This window comes from Suricata suricatta, chromosome 2 (genome assembly GCF_006229205.1).
Source record: "Suricata suricatta isolate VVHF042 chromosome 2, meerkat_22Aug2017_6uvM2_HiC, whole genome shotgun sequence".
Classification (NCBI taxonomy): Eukaryota; Metazoa; Chordata; class Mammalia; order Carnivora; family Herpestidae; genus Suricata; species Suricata suricatta.
In genome coordinates this window covers 113,657,605-113,680,528 of record NC_043701.1, presented here as the reverse complement: position 1 = coordinate 113,680,528, position 22,924 = coordinate 113,657,605, and the positions used below count along the sequence as shown (strand labels likewise).

General features: G+C 40.9%; 1 protein-coding gene across 6 annotated transcripts in view; it reads right to left on the bottom strand.

Moving 5' to 3' along the window:
• RNLS (renalase, FAD dependent amine oxidase) overlaps nt 1–22,924 on the bottom strand; it is a 248,029-nt gene that overhangs the window by 36,493 nt on the left and 188,612 nt on the right. For all 6 annotated transcript variants that reach the window (XM_029931695.1, XM_029931694.1, XM_029931697.1 and 3 more), the window contains exon 5: nt 19,990–20,163. In XM_029931695.1, coding sequence (XP_029787555.1) covers nt 19,990–20,163 — 174 coding nt within the window. The remainder of the gene's footprint in view (nt 1–19,989; nt 20,164–22,924) is intronic.

Genomic DNA, 22,924 nt, shown 5'->3' with positions numbered 1-22,924 from the left:
CCCCTCTTTAAAATGGAAATACAAGGGGTCCCTGGGTGGCTCAGTTGGTTAAGCATCCGACTTCGGCTCAGGTCATGATCTCATGGTCCGTGGGTTTGAGCCTGCTTCAGATTCTGCATCTTCCCCTCTCTCTGCCCCTCCTCCATTCACACACACACACACACACACACACACTCTCTCTCTCTCTCTCAAAAATAAACAAAGATTTTTAAAAATTTAAAAAAATAAAATGGAAATATATTCTTACTACACCTATTATCCTTCAACTTGCTTTTGTTCATTTAACACATCTTGGGTAGCTTTTAATCAGTTCATGTGGACCTACTTAATAGTATGAAATTAACCATGGCTTATTATTGGTCTTCCTTAGCCAGATATTTCTTTTTCCTTTTTACCAGTCTCTGTAACAAGCAATGAAGGTTGTAATGAGCACATTTATTTGTGTATCTTTGTTGCACCTATGTGAGAGCACTTCTAGGATAAATTCCTAGCGATAGGACTGCTGAGTCAAAGAGTAAGCACATTTAGAATAATCTCAGATATAGCTAAAGGGTTTCCCAAAAGTACACTCTCCGTCAATAGCATATAAGAGCTCTTGTACCTCCAAACTCTTACCAACACTAAGTTTTGCTAATCAAGTGGGTTAAAATATATTTTATTTATTTTCAGTTTTCAGTCAGTTACATGTGGATGGGGTATTTTTGCATATCATCCCAACTTGTACAGTCTTCTCCAGCCTTTGTCTTCCCCTCCTGGTAACTATGATGCCAACCTCAGGACGGTTGGGTAGATGAAGTCCATGTGAAGTGGTAAATTCAGAGGTCGGTGTGCATTTGGAAGACCTACCTATGGAGGCTAATTCGCTCCATTTCCAAGGCTACAGTTACTGAGGTTTCTCTGTGCCTTCTTCGTTCGTGCCTTGCACCTCACTGATGGGAAATCTAAATCTCAGAAGATGAGGCATCACAAGAGGAAAGCATGTCCTGGAATCATTGTATATCACACTGTATTTCAATGGTCTAGTTACTTGTCCGTCTTCCCTCTAGACTGAAAGCTACCTGAACTTATGGATCCTGCCTTGTTTTACATCTCTCATTCCTCCCTCAGGATCTGGCACACAGTGAACAATTCATATTTGTTGAAGACCTGGATGAACAGAGGAATGACTACAGGAACAGTTCTGCTTGGGGCATGGACAGGTAGAGAGAGCCTCGCTATCTATTGAACAAATAGGATGGGGTCAGCCCTACTGGACAAAGCAACAGCACATTTAGAATTTGACAGCACTGAATGCTCACAGCTGAACAACTATAGTCCTGGTTCCATATGTGACCCTGAGAAAGTTTTCCATCCTTGAATTGGAAATACTAGCTTTCAAAAAAACTGAACACGCCTCTTAGTCTCTTCTCTTTTTTTTGGTCTTTGACTTGTTTATTCTAGGCCTGTGGGTATGCATTTTCCATGAGTGTCTTTGGGTGCTGGTGTATCTATGGATATATGCATTTGCCTTTATTTAAATAAAGGATAGAAGGAAAAATTTAAAACTGATACTCAAGTATGTTTGTAATCCTTTTTGTCCTAGGCTACATATGTTTGGATTTCTTATGTTTAGCAAGACACGCAGACAACTTCTAAACAATTCCATATAAGATGACCCTATAGGCATTTAGTTAAATATAAACAAGTGTGTAAAACCCCACATGGTGAACTGAAAATAAAATGAGAATCCCCCTATAGTTCATACTTCCAATTTCAAAAGAGGCTTCCCCACAGCTCCAGTATAAATAAATGTATACAAATTCAGGAAATAACCTCCCAGTAAACAATGGAAAATTGTTCACAGAAGAGTGTGCTCTGCCTCTCCAGCCAGCTCAGAAAGTAAACAATAACATTCACTGGTATCCAAGCTACTTGAAAAAGAAACAGCATCTTGCATATGTCCACAATACCTGTGAGTGCTGGGAGCTTGGAGATGGGGTCAGGAGAGTGGGAACAGGACCTGGGCTGGACCATTACCTTTTAGAGAGGCATCTCCAAGCCCTGAGAGTGGAGGAGATGTAAGAAAGCAAAGTTGAGGCAAATCTTCAAAGTCAGCAAGGTTTCCAAGTAGACCAGGTGATCAGTGGAAAGCGCTGACTTACACAGAGGTGAGGGATGACTGGGTATGGAGGCTGGATGGGGAGTACTCTTAGTTCCAGGAAGAAAAAATACACGTTGCCTACACAAATTCACTTCCCTATTTCTTTTCCTATTGAACTGGCTTTGGGTCTACTAAAGGGGCTCAAACCAGTTCACAAATGGTGAAGGTCTTCAACCTGGGGTCCTACGTAATAGATTCAAGAAGCCCAGAGTCTTAAGGAGAAGGCATGGTTAAAGATAGCTAAACATTCACTTTCAGGCCAGTTATAAGAATCACAGGAGCGAACACCTGTGTGGCGGACCTCACCTGCTAAGCAGCAACCGACTCTTCTGTGGCACCAGTACCCAAATTTTGATTTAAGGGGTTACATCTCCCCCACTTTCAGCTCTGACAAAGGTAGCCCAGGCTGAACTGATCAATTAATCCATTCTGTCTGGTCACAGTGATTGGTTCAGCAATGGGCTCATATGCCGAGCCAGGCCAATGAGGTTCATTTCCAGGAATACTGTTGAGCTTTTGGCAGATGGGCTCTCTTTCGGCAACTTGGCCCTGACATGTGTGGTACCACCTGGTAGTTCACTATAAGTGAATCTAAATCAGCAGAAGGTTGAGTCAAGAAATGGACAGAAGCTAAGCCTTTATGATGTTGGTTGAATCAATCCAGACAGCTTTACTAGCTTTACAATTCTGCAGCTTGCCTCCTAGATTTTTCAGGAACAATACCAATAAATTACACTTTTGTGGTATGAGCCCCCTGAGTTGGGTTTTATGCCACTTGCAATCTAAATGTGTGAAGTATTTAGTACTCTGGCTGGTACATGTGTGCTTGCTCCCAGAAATATTCCTTTCCTCTCCTTCTCTCCTCTCTTCTTACTTGCCTTTAATTTTACTCTATATCTTCAGTATATACAGGTTAGATAGCAGTTTCTTTACAAAGCTTGACCAAGTCACTATGAGAAAAATGCTTCATAGGCCATTCTTTCAAGATTCCTTCCCGCTTTGATTTTTTGTGAGTCTATCAAGTGGAGGTCCAGTTGGGAATAACAGTCACTCCCTGTTGTCACCATAGTAGAAATTCCTGGTCCCCAGAGAAAAAAACTGGGAATCCACAGGACCAAGGCGATGAACACATTTTCCTTCATCTGAGCTTTCTCAATCCTTGAGTATGCCCTAGATTTGAGGACCTTAACCTCCGTCCCACTTCTGAGCCTAAACACAATGAGCTAGTTTATAGTATAGTGAGAACAGGTGCTACATTGTTTAAGGACATCTTGGTCCAGTGACAGCTCTGCTGCAACACCTAGAACAGCTCTTGGCAATGCCACACGTACGCGGTTCACACACTGAAATGAATACACAATCCTCAGGTGTCACAGAGAGGTAGAAAATGGTGTGTAACTAACAATAGTGAAGTGAATGGACCCAGAATTGAGAATATTTTGCTTTGTAGAGTTTTATGAAGTTGGATTCAAGTTTATTCTGAAAATAACATGACCCTTGCTTATACGTATTTTGACAGGTGTGATCTTGAGTGCGAAAGAACAGCAGGGCTCTCAGGATTCCTAAGAACTTGACTTGCTCCCATGAAGGGCGCTGTGAGTGTGAATGTCGTTTGTCACGTGAGTGATGGCAGGAAAACTGGATTTCTAAGTTCTTGCATGTCTTGGCCTTCGATGGGGGCTGGTGCAGGTGGAGCCGGGACTGGACTGGTAGGGCTAGGGGCAGAGGTGTGCTCTTGAGGGCCTGGTGAACACAACTCTGGGAAGGGGGGAGGAGAGCAAGTAATGCCTCAGATAACACATTTGGTATTATTATCTCGTCTCTCAGAAATGAATTTTAAAAGCCACCATTATTTTCAATATGACAGAGAGTACAGGTTGGAGAAGAATGTAAAAAATAAGAGTCTTGTTTCCAGGTATTGATGAATCTCAGTGTGTGGGAAGGTAGGTGGTGGGGCTGGAGAAGTCTCTTTGGGAGGTTCTCCTTAGGAGCTCCAAGAGACAGATTTTTACTTTTACCAAAACAGTATGATTTAGAGACAAAGGAAGCTCAGGCTGAAGTTACGGTTTTACTTAATTTCTCTAAGCATTAGCTTCCTCATCTATAAAGTAGGAGGAATACCTCATAGAGTTGTAGTAAAGATGAGATACAGTAAAACATGTCAGGCACTTAGTGCAGCTTAACAAGGATGACGGGCATGGGGTTTCCAGAGGTTGAACAACATTGTTCTGGTTTTCATTTCATTTCTTTTTAATTTTCCAACTCCTGACGCAAGTTGTTCTAAATTCAGGCTATAGAAAACTTGTCTTTGCTTCTTACATAGCAGTAAGTTGTAATGGAGGAAAAACATGTCCTTATTTTTTGAATTAATATTTTAAATGTTTATTTATTTTTGAGAGAGAGAGAGAGAGAGAGAGAGAGAGAGAGAGAGAGAGCACAAGCAAGGGAGGGGCAGAGAGAGAGGGAGTCATAGAACTGGAAGTAGGTTCCAGGCTCCAAGCTGTCAGCACAGAGCCTGGCATGGAGCTCGAACTCATGAACCATGAGATCATGACCTGAGCCGAGGTCGAATGCTCAACAGACTGAGCCACCCAGGCACCCCAAACATGGCCTTATTTGTAATTTAAGATCTAATCAACACACACACAAGCTGGTATATGTGTGTGTGTGTGTGTGTGTGTGTGTATGTATGCATATGTTTACACTGAGACAGCAAGAGGGAAGAGGGTGGCTTAGGCTGTAAAGCAGATCAATGGCATCCCCCAAACCCAGGTTTACGCTGTATAAATTAGAGCTCAAAACTCAGATGTATATTTCTACATCAGTAGGGTCTTAGATAACAGTTCTCCTACCCCTACTCCCCATTCTCGGGACTTAATTTTTTCAATCACATTTACTACTAAATTGGCAGCTCTGACTACCTTTCCAATAATTCTGACCTTTTCAGAGGAAACAATTTCTTAAAGCTTTCCATAGGAACAAACCAAGGAGGCAAGATTTCCAGATTTCACAGCAAAGAGAAATCCTTGCAGATCAACAGAATCCCTGTTAAAGGCTGCCAGGAGGTTCTGTGCAAGGGAAGTCTGCCACCTGGCTAATGACTCACGTTCAAGTCCGGTGCCCTCCATCATTCCCTGGGTTCCTATCTTTATCTGCATGTGCAAGAAGAAGATTTGATTTTGTGCCTGAAATGAATCTCTCCAGAGGAGGACCTTCAAGCAAGCTGTCAGTCAGGAAGAGAGACTTCAGGAGCCAGATTTCAAATTATAGAAATGTTTCTAGCTTCTTTGATGGGGCAGATATGTTTATTATTGTCCCTTTAAGACAAGGTACATTGTTATATTCCTGTAAGTGTCACTTAAGGCTTGCCAAAGACCCAGCAAGAATTACTGGCCAGATGAAAGGACAATGTCTCAAAGATACAGACAGCTCAATTCCACAAACATTACATCGACTTCAAAGTACAGATCCTCAAAAAGTTTGCAAAAATAAAACAAGGGAAAAAGAGAATCTCAGATTAAACACTATTGAGGGGCACCTGAGTGGCTCAGTTGGTTAAACGTCTGACTTTGGCTAGGTTTGTGAGCTCACGGTTCATGGGTTTGAGCCCCGCATCAGGCTTCATGCTGACAGCTCAGAGCCTGGAGCCTGCTTTGAATTGTGTCTCCCCACCCCTGTCTCTTCCCCACTCACGCTGTTTCTCTCTCTCTGTCTGTCTCTCTCTCTCTCAAAAATAAACACTTTAAAAATTTTTTAAAAAATAACCACTATTGAAATTTTACTTACTTATCATCATATTCAAATATGTTTTAATATTCCCTGTTGAATGCAAGCACTAAGAGAATGGTCTCATTCACTTGAACCCCTAGAACGATGTCCAGGTGTGGGAATGCAGTAAATGTTGATTGAATGTTTAACTGATGAATCATCTAGAACGATGTCCAGGTGTGGGAATGCAGTAAATGTTGATTGAATGTTTAACTGATGAATCACCTAGATAGACATAAATAATTTGGGGAGCAAAAGAGAAATGGCATAGATGTCTTTTTTTGGAAAGATCGCTCTCCTACAGTCAATTTTTGGACTATGATCTTTTCCTTTTGTAACAAAATGTGCCACAGGATTATTTTAAAATGCCCAAAACTTATAAAATATACAGAAACATCATGGTCGTAACACAAAATTATTGCAAAGTGAGCATTTTCCTCTACTAAACATTAAAAATCTTTGCAGACAAGTATCTGAGAGAGACATGAGAGTAAGGCACTGGTAATTACCACCGAATGAGATGTTACCATAAACAAGGTACATTAACATGTAAAAAATTTACCAATTTTTTAAATTGGTAAAACATACATAAAAATATTGGTAGCATACCAATATATGGGGTTTACAGTGCCTTCAAGGAGACAATTTTATTTACTATTAGGAAATGTACTTGAACTCCTTGTTCTCTTTGCTGGCACAGGAAGTTCATGGTTACCAGGGACTCCTTGAGCTCTCTGCCAATTCCGAGGCTAGTCCACAGATAAGCTGGAGCCATATGACTAGTTTTGGTCAGTGGATTATGAAGGGAAGTGAAGCGTGTCTTGTCTAGTGCAAGTCTATTAAAAGCCATGTGCCTCCTCCATTTCTTTCTTACCTCAGGACTTTCAGACCTTCGGGGTTCAAGTTCCAGATGGCAGAACTACAGGAAGAATGGGGCTGCCTGACCTGCAGATGACTTTGTGTAAAGTCACAGTGTGTCAACCACAGGTACCTCTGTAGCATTACGATTCAGGGACATGCCTATTAATTACCCTGACTTGTACCTATTGTTTATTTCAAGTGCAGAACTTTTAAAATAAAATACCTTGGGAATTCACAGACTTAAATCGATGTGTATTTCAGACCTGAGCCCAAGCTATTATCTTTTGTTTTGTTTTGATTAGATCTGATTAATTCATTCTAAATTTAGCAAACATTTAATTAAAAAATGACTGTATGTGAAGCACTGTTCCAGGTGCTGGAGATACAAAGATGGGCAAAGGCAATCCAGTCTTTGCATTCACAGATCTCACAACTGAAAGGTGCTGAAGCAAGTGCTGGCACATATCGAGGTAGAGTTACTGATAATTAAACCTAGTTAAATCAGGAATTCATGAACGGTCTCTTTGGAAGGGACACTGACCGTCTGCCCAGAGAGAACAGAATGGAAGATGGCCTTGTGTGGGCAACACCATGGCAGGAATGAGAGATATGTCAGGAGGGCTAAGTGAGCTAAGGAGTGAGCAGCTAGTGAAATCAGCATGTGCTAGATCAGGAGTTGGCCAGCTAAGGTCCATGGGCCAAATCTTGATGGCCATTTGTGTTGGTAAATAAAGTTTTATTGGAACATAGCCACATCTAATCCTTTCTATAATGTCTATAGCTTTTGTCATACCAGTAGAGCTGTGTAGTTGTGGTAGACATTGTATGACTTACAAAGTCCAAAGTATTCACCATCTGGCCTCTACAGAAAAAGTTTGTGACCCCCATTCTAGATCATTCAGGACCTTGTAGGTCATGATAAGGATTTGAGATTCAGTCCTGAGTGCAAAGGGAAAGCAACAAAGGGCTCCGAATGGAAAAGGGAGTGGTATGAACAGGTGTATGTTTTAAGAAGATCATTCTGACTCTGAGGAATGAACCAGAAAGGGACAGTACAGAGAGGCCACTTAAAATAAGATGGTGTCTCAGTTGTGACAGTGATGATGCAGAGGAGTTGAGTTCAACATCTACTTTGGAAGCAAGATCAGTATGATCTGGTCACAGATTGGATTTGGGGGCAAAGGAGAGGACAAAACCAAGGATGATTCTTGATTTTTGGCTAAGGAGCTAGGAGACTGGTGGCTCTATTTTCAGAAACATTGAAGATTAGGGAAGGGGACAAGTTCTGAATTTTGAAGACAGGCAATCAAGAGCCAGTGCTGCATATGTTAAGTTTGATTTTAACATATATAGTTTTATAATAAAGAGTAAGGAAACTCCAGTGAGCATATTCTGAATTCTACTTGCTGTCCAGGGCTGGAATAATCTTTCTTCTGTGTTCCTTGATGTAATGCTTTAAAAATTTCCATAAACTCCAGAGGTGCCTGGGTAGCTCAGTGGGTTAAACATCAGACTCTTGATTCAGCTCAGGTCATGATCTCATGGCTCCTAACATTGAGCCCCCCATTGGACTCTGTGCTGGAGGCACAGAGCCTGCTTGGGATTCTCTCTCCCTCTCTCTGCCCTTCCCCCACTCACTCCCTCTCTTCTCTCTCAAAAGACATTAAAAAAAGTTCCATGAATTCCATCAATTCTACCCATTTAGAGAAAGGGGCCATGTTTAGGGGGAGGGCATATATTCTAGGATCTGTTCGGGAGACATTTTTTTCTTTGGCTAAGCCTCCCAAGTTTTATGAAAACATCTATTTATCCTGAGGCACAAGGAGATTTTCAGCCTGTTACAGTTTTTATTGGTCCTGCCAAAAGGAAAAATGGAAGAATTTCAATAGTCTTTTAATTGGGCCCTACCCAGGTCCCCAGAGCAGAGGATTTGTCCTAACTGGTACTCAGGCCCGAGTTCTTGGAGTTCTTCTGCGGGGTGAAAGCCTTGATTTTCTCTGATGACCACCACTGTGAGGCTCTTCTTTCCTGGCACTCACCAGCAATCAGCAGCCACCCTCCGTTATACGCCATTATTTTGGCCTCCTCCTCACTCCATATATGAAATGTTGTGTGTTAAGTGGTATTATGATTGGACCCTTTCCCCAAATTGGGCAAGGTTTCCCCTTGAACCAGCAGGCTGGCTTGCCTCTAAGAATATCACTTTATCACTGTAGTTGTGAAACTGGGCTCAGCTGTAAGTTTGTAACTGTTCCAGAGGATTCTGTGAGTGGATGAACGAGATCTCTGGGCTGGAGGATTTGACCTAAAGCTTTGCTCTAGTTCAAGCAGTGCATTAAAGGGAAGTTTTAGTGTTAATGGCATAAAATGTTGACTTAGAATAACTGACACTAAGCACATGGAGAAGATTTTACTTATGATGGTATCAAAATATTTTTGGCCCTTTTCATTGAGGAAATTTACTGGTTTATTGTGGGCAATCTTATCTCTTTCACTAATAAGACCAGGAGAATTATTATCTGTGTTATATTTTGACAGAAAAAAAAAGAGACTGAATCTAGGTTTTGGCAAAAGTTCTTAAATCAAATCAAAGACTATAGTCTTTATGATATTATTAGCTATTACCGAGAAACCATTATTATGAATATAGATGGTAGAAAATGGAACAAACAGACATTTCATTTTATTTTTAATAAAAAAGAATGAGTTAGGTTCGGTTGAGCTCAAGGTTCAAAAATGCCCTTCCCAACTCTATTAAATAATGTAAGGATATATAACATCAACAACAAAGATTTCACCAGGTATGTGGATAATAGAAATCTATTTCAGTTAGGAAAACTGTATTTTAAATTCAAGGATGCTTCATTCTTACAAACATGAATTTGGAATATTTTATACTGAAGAATTCCCCTGATCCCAGAGATGGGTTATAAATATTAATGGAATTTCAATATAGTCTTTTCAGATTTCAATGTTTAATATTCATTCATATTATGCAGGGAATCCAATGACCTGTACGGGACACATAGATACTTCTCATTATCTCAATGAGCGCATAGATGAAGTCTGTAGGGGAAATGGTCATTAAAATTAGTAGGCCCCACATGTGATCTTTAGAGGGCATATCAAAGCCTCCTCAGCTCACTTAATAACAAGAACGTCACTCATAATAAACCAAAGGGCTCTTTAGGCAAAATTGACACAATAATGTCACATCTGGAAAAAACGATGGACTGTTGATTCTGGACAGAGTTAAAAACGCTAACTGGTATAAAGTATTTATGAAACACAATGCAGCAATTTCCTGTGGGGAGACCCTGCCATCTGACTTGGAAACCTGCTCTCACATTTGTCTCAGCCCTTTGATTTGTTGCTGACTTAACCCTAGTGTCTCACTCTTCTCAGAGATGCTGTTGTGTAAATTTTTTTGAAATCAGGCGCATGCAAAATGTCACCTGAGATTCCATAGAAAGAAGGAACCGCATCTCACTTAATGTCCCTGTTCAACACCTTATACAGGTAGAGAGATATTGTTTACTCACCTTCATAATATAAGTGTTATTATTTTTAATGAAAGATAATATAATGTTTTAATGACTATTTATTTTTGAGAGAGAGAAAAAGTGCAAGAAGAGAGAGAGGGAGACACAGAATCCGAAGCAGGCTCCAGGCTTCTGTCAGCACAGAGCCCGACGTAGAGTTCAAACCTATGAACAGCGAGATCAGAACCTGAGCTGAAATCGAACACTTAAACAATTGAGCCATCCAGGTGCCCCAAAAGCGAATATAATTTAATTAAACTTGCACTACCAGCAATTTCCTTTTCTCTTCTCTTTCTCAAAGTCAAAGGCATTTGTATAACTGATAGACTGAGACCATAAAATAATTTTTATATGACAGCAACTATGAAGACAGCATTTTCTGTCCTACTACTATGTGCCAAGCATGGTACTAAGAATTTTGGAAATACCATCGAACTCAACCCCTACATCATTCCTGGGAGACATTATAGCTTTATACTTAGAGTCCACATTAGTGAAGCTTAGAGAGAATACAAAACTCACTCATGGCTACAAAACTTTGAGGTTGAATCACATGAAAAGCCTGATATTCAACCAAATTTTTTTTTAGTTTACTTACTTATTTTGAGAGAGAGAGGTGGAAAGAGAGAGAAGATCCCAAGCAGGCTCTGGCACCTCAGTGCAGAGTCTGACGCAGGGCTCGATCTTACTAACCATGAGATCATGCCCTGAACTAAAAGCAAGAGTTGGATGCTTAACTGACTGAGCCACCCAGGCACTCCTTGTATTCAACCATTTTTAATCCCCCAAGACTAAAGCAATATAAATGGCTCGACATAATTCAAAGTTTTGAGCTCTAATTCCATGCTATGTCTATGTGACTGCAAAGCCTGCTGCATCATGCTGGATAACACGAGTTATTTCTGACCCTCTGTGATAATAAAAACCAGGTCATGAATTAATGAAGCCCTCATCACTCCTGAAGCTTGGGTTAACATGAACTCATCATTGATGGCAAGGTTCCTATGCAAGATACCATTTCATTTCAATGCCATTGGGATATAAAAAAAGAGATAACTGCCAAACTGTGGCAGAGAAATGACACATTTGCTGAGCTTATCACATATTTTCCAAGTTAACTATTTCAGCCAGAGCACAGCTGCTATTTATCCAAGTATTAAAAAGAACTTTATTTCCCAAAGAAAACAGTGGGATCCTTTGAAGTGTAACCTTGGAAATCAAGGTCTGTGTTATAGGGCATCATTCCAAGTAAATGTATATTCCCTAGAGACCATGGGAAAATTGTTACTGAGGGTACTCAAATCTCTTTGAGGAGAAGGCTCCATGAAAGTTCAGGTGGCAATACTTGTGATATGGTCCCATCAACTAGTCCCAATGTTTTGGTACAAAGCCTCTGGAAGAGGCTACTGATCATCCTCATTGTCAAGAACTCACCTACGCTTTTCAAAGGCTTCCACATTCAGCAATTATAAAAAAAACTCATTCCTTTGACATGGCTTCAAGAGCACTGGTAACAGACCCCTGGATTGTCTTAGAGATGAACAATTGGCTAACTAGCCATTACTTTTCCTTGCCTGCTAAGTGGGTGACCAGTGCTCAAGTATTAGTGTCAGTGATGCATTAATTCTCAGGACGAGGGAAGGGTGGCTCAGAGGTGCATTGAGGATGACGGGCTCAGCAAATTATTGAGTGCTAAATATGTACTCTTGTTATGCCATGATGTAGTGTCGATCTCTTATTTTCAGTCTCGAGTCAGATAAGAGGGATCAGCTGATGAATAGCATGCATGATACACTGTGTTATGTATCCTGCTACAGGAGAGAACTTCTCATTCTGGAGAAAGCAGCAGCTCTACAAACGGGGTCTATCAATTCTTCAGCCCATGAGATGTTTAGACTGCTCTTAGAAGGAATTCTTGACAGGGAGGAAAATGGTGAAATCTTTTCTGAAGGAGTTCTGGGCAAAGGAAGAGTCCCACCCCTTTCGATCAATGTCGTCACATCTCAGATAAAAATGGACCAGAATGAAGACTCATCAAGCTCTTGGCCAGCTCAGCAGTCTACACTGTCTTCCTGGACCTGAGGCGCACATGCTGTCTGAACACGACACAGCTCTACAAGACTGTTCTCAACTTGCAGAGGTTCAGAAATGCCTCCAGAATGACAAAAACCAGGCACTTGTCTGGGAAGCAGAGCAGAGCGCATCATTTTGAGCCTTGGCCTCTCACCCAAAGTGCTGACAGCTTCCCTTCAAACCACAGTAAGGACTTAACTTCAAGATCCTTTGGAACAGTTCAGTCAAATGAAGAGAGCTTTTTCCTAATTCCCAGTTCTCCCAATGGGTTGAGCTGCTCATCGGTATTATGGAAGCAGCAAGTTGGGCTTGGCTTGAGGTCCAAAAGATGAGAAGTTCTGTCTTGATTCAAAATAAGGCTCTCAAACAGATGTGGGCTGGCCATATTCCAAGCTTCTGCCCAGAAATGAACCTGAAGAAGCCTCAAAGTTCCTATCTAATTTCATCCTAGAGATTCCAAAAAGGGCCTGGACTATGTTGACTTACTCAACAGGGCCCCAGTAAAAAGCCAGCATGGATTTAAAGCAGTTGCTGAATCCATAGCTATGTTGGGTTGTAGGGGGTGATGGGAGGGGTCACAGATTTAATCATCCAGCAAACAAGTTACAAATACACGCAGTCATCCCTTAGGTCAAGCCAGAGCCTTTCATCACCTTCTTTTCTTTTTCCTCTTCTTCTCTGCCCCCTGCCATCCCCATTGTCTTGGGATGTCTGAAATATTCTCCTCAATTAGGCAAAGCAATTTAGCTCTCCCTTTTTCCACTCCCTACTGGCATCTCATCGCTTTTGGGTGCTCAGCAGAAAAAAGAACCATCCCTTAGCGACTATAATCACAAATAGCCAAAATCAGATGGTATCACATTTAATGCAGTAGGGTTTTTTTCATCTGAGGAAAAAGTTATACGACCTTTGTTAGGCAGAGAGGTCAGAAAGACTGGCAATTCCTGCCTGCGCCCTCCTGCCGATCCTTCCGCCTTTGCTGTACATTGGCCTTCCTCGCCTCCTTACAAAGCCAACACAGGGTATTTTTCCCCTTTTCTAAATCCTTTGTCAGTTTTTCTGTTGCTCTTGTCTACGGCCTGTAAATTCCAGATCCATTCACACATTCACCATAAACCATCACTCAATTCTCTTTCCCTCTTTTCGCCCCACTGACAGTGGATAAAGCCACACACAGTCACCAGCACACCTGGCTCTTGCGTTCAAAACCAATTCTTGGCCAACATGAAGGTCTTTGGTAAATCTCAGCCCACAACTTAGACCAATAGCCCAAGTGAAATTACCACTCTCAGGGGGCAGGCAGGCAGAACACAAAGGTGGAAGGTTGACACAAAAAGGGATTTCGAATATTTAATGTTAAAGACTCACTTCTTAGTGTGGCGGCTATGTAAACTTTTGGGTGCTATGTAAACTTGCAATTTGTCATTGTGTGTTGTTACAGAAATGCCAGGAAGCTACAAACTCCAGACTTTCCTTACTCTTTTGTTCACTGCCTCTCGGACATTTCATGCCTTATTTGTAACTATTGAACTTTTTAGTAGCCCCGGGAAGAAGTTAAATTAATGGGCCATGCTAAAGTGTCTGATTTATTCATGGATTTCAATGTTTCATACCCCCCATCTTTCATTTTTTTCACCTAAAGAAAGAAGATTATTGGCTATATGTCGACAAACGTTTATCAGTGTTCTTTTAAAATCTCATAATATTGGGGTTCCTGGATGGCACCCATGATTTTGAGTTTTCAAACCCACAGTTTTCATTACAGACGTGAGTTAATGTTCTCTGTATCGTATAGATTGGTGGGTCTATTTATATTTATGAGGACTCTTCTTTGACTCCAAGTCACTCATCAATAGAGATTCGGGATCTCTTTCCTTCAAAATTCCTCATGTGAGTAGACTTCATGGAACTTCGTTTCGTGTTCTTAGCACAGTGCCCAGCCCAGAGGCATTCAAAGCATATTTATAAATAACTGCTCAGCACATTGGAAACGGAAACATATAAATCAGATATTTCTGAGTTCAGTTTCTCTGAAAGAAACATCCATAAAATATTTTTTCCCGGTAATACACTCCACAGGATATTTTTAAAGTTTGCGTTTGATGTTATATATTTAGCTGCTTTTCCACTTTCCATCTCTGGCACTGATTTTCATAGGAGTTAATTTGCTTGGCAAGTGGGAGAACGGGCTATCTTGGATGTAAATCTTTCCCACCGAGGATAGCCTGATAGGGAAGCCAGGGGCTGAAAGGGATCTGTTGTTTGTTATTACTTTGCGTGCAAGTGTTCTCCTTACAAAATGGGCTCAGTTATGTTACCCTCCAAAGAAAATCCTTTTTGTTTTTAGAATCAAGAAATACTGCATGGAATGAGATCAGTTGATTTCATAATTTTTGCCTGTTGATTTCAGTGACAACAAACACTTATTTTTACATATACATACATACACATGTATGTTTTTCCTCCTGAGAGGTTGCCCCAAGGTTTTGATAGTACAATCATGTGATGTGCGGTGGCATCATTGTAATGATGAGATGGATATTTGTAATTAGTATTTTCTGTTTAGTAATTGTCTTCCTACGGACAGCAGCAGTTACATAAGTGAGTCATAGATGACTACATCTATTATACAAAACACATCGTATTGCGCATTTTGTAACTGGCCGTCGCTGGTTATTTTAAGATGGTGATAGCTCTGCTTCTGGAGTTGGTATTTTAAAACAAAAACCTGAACAGGAAACCTGACCGCTTTTCATGATTACAGTTCTTTTTTTTTTTTCCCTTTCCTTTTCCTGCTACAGCCCTGTTTCCTTCTTCTCCCTCCTGCTCTTTTTTTCTTATAAAGTGCTACCTACCTATGTGGACTGCACTGTCAGCAGGTTTAAGGGGAAATAATTCCACATTTATTTGCATCCTAATGCAGCCCACTTTGTGTTGTTGACTATGTGGCTCTCTGCTTAACTGAAATAATCATAAATGCCCCCCCCTTTTTTTACTGTTTATTTTTGAGAGAAAGAGACAGAGCATGAGTAGGGGAGGGGCAGAGAGAGAGGGAGACACAGAATCTGAAGCAGGCTCCAGTTCTGAGCAGTCAGCAAAGAGCCCAACACCGGGCTCAAACCCACAAACTGTGAGATCTTGACCTGAGTCAAAGTCAGACGCTCAACCAACTGAAACATCCAGATGCCCCCAACATAAACTCCCTTAAGCAAATCCAAGATGACTAGATTTAAGGCCCCCAGCTCATCCCAATTATTCATGGGATTTCATACTATGTTCCTGTCTTTTATAAAGAGTAGATGTATTAAACAGCTCTATGGAATAACATTTCTGCACCTTTAGTAAGACAACTATTAAAGGCAATACACACTATATCAGTGTTTGTTACCCAAGCAACAATAAAGTTCTTGCAGGTATAAATTCCATGGGATGAAAAAGTTTGTCCATTTGTTTGTTCTCTTTTGGGATGAATTGAATTGAAATCTTTGAGGAGTTATTGAAAACTATGTAATTATGGTCATTGGCCACCACATTTCCAGAGCTGCAGATTATATTAATCTCCTCAGATTGCTTCCTATTGGCTATTTCACTACCATTAACACTCTTTCAGATGGTGAACAGGAAAGGATGCTAAAATTGTGGTCAATCATGTTCAGGGTAACTAATATATTTTACTTATGAAGGCCACCCTGCCTCCTATCTTCCCTGGTAGCAAAGGGTTGCATTTACCAAAGTTAGCCTTTTATATTTATGCCCTTTGCTTTGGAAAATATAATATTCAGATTGTAGCCTGGCATCATTAGTTGTAGCAATAGGTACCACAGATGCTGACTTCTTATTTGCTACCTGAAGCTCTTTATATGTTTCAACCATTTCATCCTCAACTCTGTGGGGTTGGTATTTGTTTCCCTCACATCTTAATGATCAGCAGACAGATAGGTTAAGTACTTTATGCAACATCACACAGCTATTAAGAGGTAGAACTGAGCTGAATCTAGGAACTTACTCTGGCCAGCCCAACTCCAAATAGGATCTTGAGAGGGACCTCTGAGATCTTGTTGGGAGCTGTGAAATAATAGGGAAAAAAATCTATATCTATGTCTATATCTATATATCTATCTCTATCTCTATCATCTCTACCTCTATCTCTATCTCTATCTCTATCTCTATCTCTATCTCTATCTCTATCTCTATCTCTATCCCTATCCCTATCTCTATCTCCCTTTGGCTCTTGCAACAGAACTCCTAAAATCTTTGTAATTTCCCAAGTGATAAAAGCACTAAAAACATCTTTTCTTCTAACATTTGATCCTTGATCCTGGCTCCTAACACAGAACTCCTAAATCCTGCAGAATTTTTCGAGTCAGAGGAGTGTCTTTTGGCGGGTTCCAGGGTAGCTTCTGGCTTCTTCCACCTCCCAAAACAATCAGCATTGTCTTATTGATGGCTCCCACGCCAGCCCTGGCTGCCCCCTCACTGGCCTACAATTCCTGTCCAGGTGTGAAGCCAAGTTTCTCAGGGGTGTCCGGGGGAACCATTTCTGTGGGATCTTAGTAGATGTGGTGCCCAAATTAAACATCCCATGGTCAAATACATTTGGGAAGTTCTAGATGAAGAGGCATGAGAAGGTGGCTTTCCTCTAGGGGTGTCTTTTAATGGGATCATATGACCTGAGACTAAGTTAGAAGTAAAGTCGGTAGCATTTTGCAAACTTATGTGTTGCCAGAACCCTGTACCAAAGAGTGTATCAAGGAACTGGTGTTCCATCCAACACAAACCCAAGTATAATGGATCACAGTCGTAATGACAGCAGACTATAGTTCAAATTGGGTCTCACACACCTTGGTATTTACACCCTCTGCCTAAGGAAATTTGGCTTCTGGGGGTGGCTTTCTGCACGTGCTGACTATTCCTAACATCTGACACATGACTACTCCCTATTCTTTGTCTGGTCCAGGCCGCTAGTTCTTCCTCCTCTGGCTCTCTCTCCAAGACTTAACAACAGACTGTATTTTGTGGACACAACCCTGTTACTTTTTATTCTGTTGCTGCCTTACCCTGTAGGAACAGAAATGCTCCCCCCTTCATTAGTTGAGTTGTGTACATTTACAATATTAATTCTAGATTCAATCCAACACTCCAACTAAAGCGCTGGCATGGGGTAGTGTTAGTAATGTAAAGAACTCATACTGGTCTACTTAAATATCAATAAAATACAGTGGAGTCACTACATGGACGTTTATATTGTGTGAATTCAACTAGACACACCTAGCACCCTGGCCCCAGATAGGGAGGGAAAAAAAAGTTTAAATGCAAGGTAGTTAGATTTTATGTTAGGGGATGCCATTACTGGAGGCCTCTCATAATTTACAACTTGCATAATCCAAGATTAATTTTCCATAAAACTGGCAAAGAAAGGCAGGCATTTCATTGCCGTCTGAAGAGGCAACGTCAGGAGCTGTAGCAAAAACATAGCTTACAATCCACCCAGTCTTCTTGCTTTAAAATTATGTGGTTGCTAATACAAAAAAACCCAAAACAAAACCAAACCACTTTCTTTGCATTTTGATTATTTCAGATGCTGCCAATCATGTGACAACATGGTAACACTTTTTACGTTGAGCCCTTTCCAATCTGCAGAACTCTTTAATAAATTGCTGCTGCCATGTACTGTGGGTATCTTCACTCACCATCCACTCTCATTTGTACAGCGGTTTAATCCACTTGGAGATCTGACTGCTGTGTTTTTTTCTTTCCCGTGTGCCTTTCACAGTATAAAATATTGCTCTGTCCTAGAAATGCAAGCCAACTATTTCATCTGGCCTCACCCAAAGAAACTGAAATCTACTAAATGTTGGGGAAATGGCTACACTCAATTTACTGAAAGTTATGTCACTCTCCAAAATGTCATGTCGTCTTAAGGGATTTTCAAAGAGAATTTTGAATATCCATGAGTCTTCTCTTCATGTGTTGTCTCCCATATATGATGGGACTCTACTTGAAAAGAAGTAGTGTTAATGTATTGCCAACCTTGCATCCACTACTCTCTTTTATTTATTTATTTATTTCTCTTAGATCCAGAGGCTGGGAAGTCCAAGATCAAGGTGCCGGCTGATTTGGTTACTGGCAAAGCCTCTGCTTCTGACTCGCAGAGGGCCCGCCTTCTTGCCTTCTCATTGTCCTCACATGCCCCTTCCCCTGGCATGGGCACCAGGAAAGAAATCTCTCTCTTGCTCACTTAATTAGGCCACCAATCATACTGGGTGAGGATCCCACCCTTATGACCTCGTTTAACCTTAATGATATCCTAAAAGCCAAATATAATCACACTGAGGATTTGGGCTTCAACACAGGAATTTTGGAGAGATACAATTCAGTCCATAGTGGATAATATAACAAATGACCTTACATTGTTTAAACAAGTTTAAACCAGTTTTTCTGTTACATATTACTGAATGCACCTTATCAGATATCATATCTTATGAAGCAATACACAAAGGATAATGACCTACACCATGAGAAGATCAAGGGCTCTTCTTCTTTTCTTAGAACAAAGCAATTGTAGAGTTAAAGATAGTCCGTTGCTGTTATGGGGCATTTCATGAACTGCTGATTGTACATGTATGTGGTATCATGTTAACACAAGCAGTCTGGCCCTTAGGGAGTTTTAAGTTATAAGAGAAACATTTTTCTAAGATCATGTGTTCCAATAGAAAAGCCAGACTCCAGCCCCGTTCTGTCATTATGAAGTTCTGGCAAGCCGGGCAAGGTTAGCTGGTGATTTTATCAAGCAAGACGTCTAACTAACAGCTTCATGAAACCATCCCTGCACCGTAAAACACCACAACAAATTGAAATGACGATTCCCTTCAAGAACTTAGTCATTTTCCATCGTTACAGTTTATTCTTAAAAAAAGCAGTATCTTAGGGACCATTCTAATCCCACAAATAAGAACGCCCTTCCTCCTGTACTCGTAAGATGAGCGTCATGTTTATTCTAGCAATTCACATCTAATTTTAATAACCACCTTCAACAAAAAACAGGGAGCAGAGATTTTAGCCCTAGAATTCTAGTAAAACTCTTCTAAAACATTTGACCTATCATTGCCGTTATATTGTATACAAAGCAATTTTATGTAGTCATCCAGATGAAAGTTAGATAAATAAAGTTGTAGGGATGTGAAGGGTTTTTGTAACACAATAAAATTCACTTTTCACTTCTAGCCTGGGAAATGCAAAGAGTAGCACTTAGCAAATTTTAAAAACAAAACCAACCAAACAAAACACAGTAGGTAAAGACATGTCTGCATATAGATGGATGTAGTAAAGCAATCGCGCTTGGGCCATTTTGAAATCTTCAAGCTTCGGATGCTATTTTCATGAACTCAGTAATATGAACCATGTGGTGAACGATATTTCTGAAAAACTTTGCTGGTTTCACTGTGTATTTTATTATTGGCCAAATGTGACATTAAATTTTATCCCCTGTGGCTTGGAGTTAAATGCTTGCTCTGTTCAGAATGGCAACACTCAATTAAACAGCATTTTTCATGATCGACACCCACCATTGTTACTGTATTTAAGGGAAATAATGGGGGTACTGACCTATATTGCGTTTCTTATTATCAATGGAGATGAAGCGTACGCAGGGATTACTGGTGATGTACTGCCCGGCCCAAGGGACATCAATCTTCGTACCAGCTTCATAAAAGAGGCCCAGAGCGTAGCGAGAAGAGTAGCTCACAGACTTCAGTTGCTGCCTTTGGCATTCACTAATTACTGCGGGAGAAAAAGTACAGGGCATCAAACTTGAAAACATCATTTTCCTTTTGGCGTATCAAATACAAAACTCCTCTAAACCAGTCCCAAAAGTGCCCCTCAACTCCGTCTCACTCATGATGAATTTTGAAAGGTGGTGCAAACTAGCGTCAGCTCTAATCTCTTTTCAGAATGATCACTGACCTTGGCACAATTGCTTTTTATCAAGCTGAAGGCCAAAACTCGTCAGAACGGCATTCAAGGCTCTTGAAATCTGACACTGAGTTGCTTTTCTAGCTTTGTATCCTAGTTATTATCCTGGGACTGTCTGGCAACATTAGAGAATCCTTATACTGAGCACTTCCTAGAAGTCAGGGTCTTTGCCAAACACTTGATGTAGGCATTTCACTAATGTTAGGTATCCTAATGCCCTCTGTATAAAGTAGAGAGAGTATTATCTGCATGTTCCAGGTAAGAAGGTTAATGCTCCAGTCCTTATAGACCTCTTTAAATTCTTCCATGTCACATAGGAATTTGTTTGTCTGTCACCTTTCTTGCAGTGGATTACAACAGCTCCTTAAGCATGGTGACCATACCTTAGGCATCTCGTTCATAACCTCTACCCTACTCATCCAAAAATGGAAGGATAAAGGAACAGAAAGGCAAATGCAGACACACAGAGTTAGTCAAAATGTAGGAGGTAAATACAGAAAAGCCTTGGTTTGCAAGCATCACACTTGTAATCCAAAGTGAATTTCAAGAATGATGGACGCAGCAATGATCATGTGATGTTTAGCACCACGTGCTGTTCGTATTGCAAGATATTGCTCATTTATCAAGTTACAATTTATTAGAAACATTGTGGAACACTCAGAGAGCAAGTTACTTGCAATTCAAGGTTTTACTGTAATCAATCAACAAATGTAAAAACACAACAGGAAAGGAACTAGGCAGGTGTGGGTTCAAATTCTGACTCCACCATGTGACATTGGTCAAGCTACTTATTCTTTTTTTTTTTTTTTACATATTTTAGTCCTTTCATTTGTTTTTGAATGAGAGAGAGAGAGAGAGAGAGAGCGCACATGCACAAGTCGGGGAGGGGCAGAGAGAGGGGGAGACACAAAATCCAAAGCAGGCTCCAGGTTCTGAGCTGTCAGTGCAGAACCGGATGTGGGGCTCGAACCCACTAACCACGAGATCATGACCTGAGCCGAAGTCGGACAGTTAACTGACTGAGCCACCCAGATATCCCTCAAGCTACTTATTCTAATTATAGTCTTCTTGTCTACAGGTGGCAATAATAGTACAGGATGTTGTTTAGGTCACATGAAATAATACATAGCACAGTGCTCGGCATAGGATAAGGGTTCACTAAATAGTCACCTTTTCTATCACAGAGAAGAAAAGGTTTAGGAGGGGGCATCGCTCCATGTCGGGATGGGGAAGGAGGAGATTTCCCTCACTTTTCAGTCTCCACCTCCAATCTTCCTACCCTCCAGTGTGTCAGGGAATTGCTTGTTCATATCTGTGTGGCATTAATAGTCTGGGATTCAGAGGCCATAGTTCTATTCTGAAGGCTTAGTGGGATGGTTCAGAAATGGAATGGACATAACTTTTTCATTTAATGAAAACTATCCTAATCTAAAAGGGGGATAGGTAGACCTCAGGCAGGGGGAGTGCTTTAGCTAAACCTTAGGGAAGTGGCTTTATTAGGTAGACAGGAGGTTAAGAAAAATATTCAATGAATTATTTAAGGATGCTAATAACCCTATGCATTACCATAGCGTATTCTTGGCTACAAAACATTTTTAGAACTAAGACCTCATTGAATCTTCACAAAATCACTGCCAGATAGGTGTTTTTTCCATCCTCCTCTTACACCCCTAGGAAGATAATGTTCAGAGAGGTTAAGTGACTTGCCCTGGGTTACACAGTTTCCAAGCTGCATGGCCAACGAAGTCAGAACTCCCACATGGGAGTCCTGTTTATATCCTCATCCCTCCATCCTTCCCCCCCACCCCCCACCCGAGCTGTAAGGCCGAGCTGCAGAATGAACTTTGGCATTGCTGTCTCCTTGGACATTAATGGTTATTTCCCACTCACTTAGAAGTAAAAGGAGCCTCATTCACTTTAACCATCATTTTCTCCCTTATTAAAAGATTGAACTGTGCGATGAACGGATGATCTGACATTGGCCTTGTTACCCTCAGTGTCTCTTGGGTTTCATTTTATTATTTAATTTGCTTTTACAGTTACCGCTTGATGTTATGCTTCCTGCTTTCTGAGAGGGAGGAGGGGAAGGAGATCCTTAGTAACAGTGGGGCAACACTGTGTCCGTGAGGGCTTATCACCGTTGCTCATTTGATCAGTTAAAGAACAAAGCAAGCAACAAAACTGTCCTCAGCCATACAGTAACTGAAAGGGCCAGAAACTAACTCTCTCTCTTTTCATTAACCAAACCTGAAGGGCCAACCAGGCTGACAACCTTCTCCCCCACCCCCAACATTTGCACATTTATACAGATTTTTTTACTTATCTTTTTTAATGTTTATTTATTTTTGAGAGAGAAAGAGAGAGCACAAGCAGGGGAGGGACAGAAGGACAGGGGAACATAGGATCCAAAGTGGGCTCTATTTTGACAGCAGAGAGCCCAATGCAGGGCTCAAACTCACGAACCTCGAACTCACAGACTTTGTGAAGCTGAAGTCAGATGCTTAACCAACGGAGCCACTCAGGCACCCCTTACCCAGGTTTTAGACAAGCCCCCAAGGGGTTCATTCTG